The 7,055-nt window shown below is 37.0% G+C and overlaps 1 protein-coding gene across 1 annotated transcript; it reads left to right on the top strand.

The window, feature by feature from the left end:
* Positions 1–5,557: 5,557 nt before the first annotated feature.
* Positions 5,558–6,814, top strand: LOC109003436. Its single transcript, XM_018981554.2, has 2 exons — positions 5,558–5,585; positions 5,931–6,814. Exon 2 carries the CDS (start codon positions 5,961–5,963, stop codon positions 6,504–6,506), a length of 546 nt encoding a protein of 181 aa, XP_018837099.1. The 5' UTR covers positions 5,558–5,585; positions 5,931–5,960; the 3' UTR covers positions 6,507–6,814.
* Positions 6,815–7,055: the final 241 nt, after the last annotated feature.

The following is a 7,055-nucleotide window of genomic DNA, read 5'->3' as shown; positions in this document are numbered from 1 at the left end:
GCGATGGGTGTAGTGGGAGATGCCCTCGACAGCGTAACTTTGGCGATTGGTGTAGCGGCAGAGTGCCTCGACCGCGTAACCATTTGAGGTGGGAGACAAAGCTCTACAACAATCTGTGGGGAGAGCTAGAGATTGATCGTACCCACAAAAACAAACATATTAGGTTAAATAATCCAAATCACAAGTTTGAAGTTTGAAAGTCTGATTCATCTCACTTGAGTGGTGAAGGCTGGTGACACATGGGCAACGTCCGTAGGCCACCATTCTTCGGCAATGATGGGATGCCCGAAATACCGATCAGTCTATTCTGATGACAACAATTTTAGATGATGAACAATGCTTGAGAGGAGAGGCAGCCTGTGTTTCACGCCCTGTAGGTGTTTTCTAGCGAAGTATATTCTCGAGACGTATAGACACTAAGTCCTCATGGAACCTTAAGGAATTTTCTAGGGAAAATCTTCCAAAAATAAAATTTGTTAGTAAAAATAAAATAAAAAATTTGAAAGAGACAAACCCGAGTAATTTGGTTGTTGCATATCCAATTATTCCTTGATTGAAGCTGTTCCCTGTCGAGTGTTTTTTTTTTCACCGCATCACTGAATAAAAGTCATGTGTATATGGCGTGGAAAATACTATGTATGGCGAGAGACACTTTGTGTGGTATGTGTTCTTGACAGCCATGCCAAGGAAAGTTTCATCAGTTTTTACATGCAAAAAGAAGTAATTAACAATAAGCTCAAGCCCAATAAGATCTTACAATGGCCTAACACTTAACACACTTTCCCCACGGGTTAGTATCGGTTCGAAACACCACATAGAGCTTCTAAAAACTTATATATATAATGATTCACATACATACATACATATATACATGGGACCATTTGAAACTATGAATGGGTGAAGAATTGATTACCATACACCTCATCGTATTGACAAAAGTCAAGCATTGCTCATGGGTTTGGAGCCTTGATCAGATATGTTTTTGCGTCTATTTTTTTTCATTAAATTGACTAGGTCAAACTCTTTGAAATTTATCACTAGGAAAGAGATAAGATAAAGAAGTTGGTTCAAACACCTAAACGGGAAAGACATCACAAGTCAAGTTAGACTCTATCACTCTAAGGAAATAATCTCTATATAAGGAGCAACTCCCCCATGAATCTGGGAGGTTCACTCCGTACACTCTACTCCAATTCTCTGGAGGGACTTTCGTGAGACTAAATTCACCTATTGTATTGAGCGATATGTGAGGCTACGAGACATTGTAAAATCATCACATGATATAGTGGATTTTGCAACAACAACCTGTAGACGCAGGCTTTTATGCCGAACCACATAAATTCTTGTGTCTCCATTTATTTACTTTTATTTGCTTATTTATTATTTATTTCATGGATGAACACAAAAAGTACCGTATCGGGACTCGAATCACCAACGTAGGTCGAGAAAGACTCTTTCCTCCTTATTGATCTGTTGCGTAATTTTTTACATTAACAACCACCATAGGTACGTATTTAGATAAGATATACCAACCTGCAGCTAGTGATACTTTTGTTGGAGGAAGTCGTTAGTACTGTTTGAACATTAGCATTTGAAGTCAATAGCCTTAAGTTTGGCTGGCATTTGCTTTCCTTTCTTCCGAGGAATGTCTGGCTATCGAGTCTCCTCGTACGTCACCTTTGGCTTGTTATTATATTTTATTATTATTATTTTTTTCAATTTCTTCTTTTATTATTTTTATCATTTTCATCCGCAATAATGAGAGGTAAAAAATTGAATGGCTAAAAGTGATTTACTTTCCCCAGGAATGTGGACGATATATGTATCCAAAATGCAATGCTATTATTGTAACGCCCCGGTCCCGCAGGGATCGAGGAGTTATTTCCTATAACTTAAAACTCACAATTCATCAATATATTTATAGACTCCAAAATATAACGTCATCAGAATACTACAAAATCTCTTAATAAAATGTGTCACTTCTCAGAAATCTTCTATGAGTGATCCACTATGCTTAAATAATCATTTCACCGATGCTCCACAATCTTGATCCTTAACTGGACTATTCAAAAGTCATATGAAAAATAATTGGAGATAAGGGGTGAGTTATCAACAACTTAGTAAGCAGAAGACTTATACTAGTATGTAAACATGAGCATTTTCACATAGTTCAGAATGCAGAATCAAAACATTTCAGTATCAATATACAAATCTCAAGAATACATATTATCATAAAATCAGAGCAACTTTTCAAACATTTTATATTCAAAAACCAACTTTTCTTATTCAACGACTCATTTGGCACAAAATGACTGAACATCTTCATCTTATCATATCATATCAGAGCAGATGTTTAACCCCCGTGATAGGATTGTGCATTCTGCGGAAAGCCAAGCAGAACATAAATCACCATGAATATCAAAGCGATTGCACTCAGAATAGAAATCCACTATTATATCCCGTGGTAGGGCCAGAGGTCACTATTATATCTCGTGACAGGGCAGAGGTCACTATTCTATCCCGTGACAGGGCCAGAGGTCATTATTATATCACGTGACAGAGCCATATATCAGAGCTAAACAGAATCAGAATCACCATATCAGAATCAGAATCAGAGTCAAAACATAATCAAAAAGTCATGCCAAAGGTTTTTCAAGTGCCACATCTTATCAACACATAGTACTAAACAGAATCAGATCACAAAAACATAACTTATACACAAAATTTCAAATTCGCTATCTTTTTCAAAGTTCAGAAACAGAATGTCAAAAATAAGCTCATGTCAACACCAGTTATGACAGAAAATACTTTCTTCTTAAACAGAATCTCATAAATGATGCTGAACAAATATATGAGGTTGTTTTTAGATTTCTTTTCATAGCAAAACATGCACATTTTTCAAAAAGGACCTCAGTACATTTTATGTAATGCAAAGTCTAGCATAGGAACCCTGCTTACCTGAACTTCTTAACTTTTTCAGAATTTTCCTCAAAATGTCGAACAATAATTAATTGTCACTTATAAAATAATCACATAATTCTCGTAAATTTTCAAGTAATCTCATATTTCGATATTCAATCCTACGCTTCTAAAATAACCTATTAAATTCCTCAAAACCTAAAATTTCAAAACATCACTTTCTAAAATCATCACTGTTGACTTAATAACTATGACAAAAACATTCAAAAGTCAGACCTATTTATTATTGAAAACCAACTATAAAGTTTAATAATGGATAATATAATTATCCCAAAATATTTTAAAATAAACCATAACTACTTTTTAAATAGACTAAATCATATCTAAAGTGTAAAAACAACATTACTCCAATATTGTTTACTTTTAAAATAAATCTTTACTTAATAACATGTTAAAATACTAAAGTACCCATAACGTATTATAGATTAATAGAATACTATGGCTACTTAAAAATCCCATAAAATAAGGCCAACTTAAAAAAAAATGAGTTCAATTGAAAACTAAATAGTTCAAATTAACAATATAATCATTTTTTTTCTCTTTATGTATAATAAAAACCAAGCCCAGTAAAACATAAACCCATTAAACTAAAAGCACGAAACCACATCAGAAAACATCATACTAAGGGGCAAAACTGTAATAAAATCCCAAAATGATTCTTCTTCCTACGTAAGGCTATACGGGCGAAAACTATCCTAGTTTGAAAGCTTACCGTGAGGGAAGGGAGAGGTGCGGCGGATCCTTGCTCACCAGAGGGAAGCTCGCGACAGCGGATTGGTGAGGTACTGGGTGGTTGGTGACGTGAAATAACATTGAGAGAGAGGGAGAGAGAGAGAGAGAGAGAGAGAGAGAGAGGAGAAAGAGCGAACGGAGAGGAGAGCTGAGTTGGGGGGTAGCTTACCGAGAGGAGAGCGATGAACTTGGATGGAGTGCAGCGCCCAACGATACTCTCTGTGCAGTGGCGATGACGTGGAAGAGGTTGGCGACGGCGTCGCTCGGCTGGTTTGTGTCGAACAGCTGCAAGCAGAAAAGAAATTTGCTCTGCTTTCGGGGACTAAAACAGAGGTTTCTTCGGTGTTTGCTTGACCGTGGAGGAGGCAGGGTGGCTGGGCAGTGGGAGTTGTACCACGTTGGCTGAGAAGGGGTGCAACGGTGGTGGTGCAGGGACGACGCTAAGGGGGTCGTAACGCAGAGGCACCGGTGGGGCTACGTGGGGTTCACAGTTTGCCAACGGGCTGGGCGGTGGGGCTATCACACGAAAACTTGACTTACGGTTTCTGCAAGGCTGCACCCTCCACGGGTGGGTTGTGGAAAGGAGGAGGTGTGCTCGGTTTGTTGTTGATTGGGTGGAAGCTAGTGGCAGCAGCTGAGGCCGTGAAGGAGGTGGTGGCGCACGGTGAGGTTTTGAGCCTAGGTGATGGCACTATACGGTGGAAGGATGGGTGTCGGTTTTTACGTGGAGATGGAGGTTGGCGTCGAACTAGGTGGGGTTGGGTGGTTCTTGCGGCTGGTTGCAGCGATATAGGGCAGTTTTCCAAAGGTATAAAATGAAAATGTATATTTATATGGGTGATTTTTGTGATCAAAAATAGTGGGCGACTGCTGAAATGCCTAGATGCGAAGATCACGTACGTGCATGTCACCACCAAACATGGAACGTCAACTGGTTCTTGGCTTCATGAGCTTGGTTGAAAGCTCACGGGTTGGGCTCAAAAGAAAAAGAAAATACAATCAAACAAGCCCAGTCCGAAAATAGAAGGGTCCAACAAAAGGAAAAAAAAACACAATAAAAATAAATAAAAGCCAATTAAAAAAAAACACTGCAACTCAATATTAATAAAATAAAAATAATAATTAAAGTCCAACAATCAAATTATTCATTAAGGCAAAAGGCAAATTTAAATGCAAACAATAATTTATATCAAGAAAGCACATCAAAATAAATTTCACAACTTAAGAATTATAAAATAAATCCAACGAGAAATCCGTTAAATTTTAAAACAAGAAAAATAATATTTAAATTAATTAAAATAATCATTCACTAAAGAAAATACAGTAAAAAATACGGGGTATTACAATTATTATTGCTAATAATTGCTGGGTCAAAAGAGTTTAATTGAGAGAGATCTCCAACCAATATATTTTTGTCAAGTCGACAGCCTATTTTAGGCCAGCTAATATTAAATAAGGGGTTCCTGATCAATTTCAGGGCTAAAGTTGTGCTCAATGCATGCATGCTTTTGTTTGGGAATTCCTTCAAGTTGTTGATCAAATATTCAGGTTAGACTCTTTACTGTTCTATTTCTTTCTCTGATCTTCCATTCCATTCCTCTGCGGTTTCTCTCTTACTTTCTTGTGATAAGTTTTTTTTTTTTTTTCCTTCTTCCTTGGATAAAATACTCTTTTCGTGTACGTACTTTGATAAAGATCATGTTGTTTTCATGTCACCTGAGATAGAATGAAACAAAGTACCCATGCATTCATTCGATCTAAAAGCTAGGCTATTAATTAATTAATTAATTAATTATTATATCATGTATGCAGTAGTACTGCATGGGAAATATTCGATGTTAATTAATTTCTTGATATTTACCGATCTTGATCTAGTACGTAGTCTGATATTATATTTTATTTTAATTTTTATCTAGTGATCTGCATATTCCTCTGATCTCATCATGTTATCTGCATGCATGCAGTATATACGATGTTTAATTACGAATTTAATTATTTTGTCTCTCGGCCACGAACTTCTAGCTTGTGTATGTTGATTAAATACAAGTAAAAAAATGTCTGTATAAAGCTAGCTAGCTAGCCAGGTTTACTTAATGTTTAAGATCAACATGATTTTCCGGTCGTTGATTGATCAACTATACATGCACAATATTATATAATACACAGCTAATTAATTGCATGCAATATTAAATATTTTTTTTTTAATTCCCTACATGCAGCAAGCCAGATTCATCTACCTAATTTTACCAATGGCGGCCTGCACAAGGTGGAAAGTTTTCTTTCCAGTACTAATTTTGTGCGTCTCCCTGCTGGGTATGGCTGTGTCTGTGAGTGGAGATGCAGCACTAATACAAGATGTGTGCAGCAAAACTACAATGCCTTTCTATTGCAAATCGTGCTATAAATTTTACAGACAAAGCTCACAAGAGAATGTGAAAGACCTAGGACGCACATCCATTCAGTGTGCTTTCTCAGTGTTTGACATATTCCGATCCACTTTAGTTTCGTATATGAAGGGTACCAAAAACCTGGGGCCGGGGTTTCCGAACGCATCCAATCGTTGCCTTTCCATGCTGACGTCTGCGGATAGAAATATCAAGAACGCACTTGAGACATGGCAGCAAGCACGTTATGCGAGCTCTACCGAGCAGATGTGGGCTGCTGTCATCCTTATCAATGATTGTGAGCATGAACTGAAGATGCTCAGTCTGATCCCCAAGGATCTGGCAGACCAGGTAGTTGCAGTGGACGGTTTCTGTCGGGCCTCTGGTGGAGTCCTCAATCAAATTCACTGATTTGATCATGTATATATATATACACACACACATACATGTGCACCACCAAAAAAACCTGTTTCTTATATAGATAATCATATAATATTATTCTCAATCGATCTGCAATAAACGAAAGTATTGTCCTTAATTTGCATGCATATTCAAGATTACTGTCAATGTTTTTTTTCCGTTTTCCTGTTAACATCATTTATGTTATTGTTGTCAAGCATTGTTGGCTTTGGTAACTTTAGTGCAGCAACAGAGTAATGGAATGCAGAGAATAAGTTTGTTGCAGAAAACAATATGCGCTGCTTGTACTATTGCATTACTTTTTGTAGAGTGCATGGCACTGCCTATTTATAGTAAGTACAAAAGAATAAAGGGAATAACACTACAAGAAAATTGCTTATTTGTGGCCATTTAATTCCAGCGAAATGATTATTTACAGCCAAAATGAATCTGTTTTGGTCACAAATAACCTTTTCGCCGCAATTAAATGGCCACAAAAGCCCATTTTTCTTGTAGTGTATAACAATCCTAACTAATTTGTACAGTCTGTGCATAATAGAC

Source organism: Juglans regia, chromosome 14 (assembly GCF_001411555.2).
Source record: "Juglans regia cultivar Chandler chromosome 14, Walnut 2.0, whole genome shotgun sequence".
NCBI classification, from domain to species: Eukaryota; Viridiplantae; Streptophyta; class Magnoliopsida; order Fagales; family Juglandaceae; genus Juglans; species Juglans regia.
Note: the sequence above shows the minus strand (reverse complement) of the source record. Positions and strands in the feature narration are given on the sequence as shown.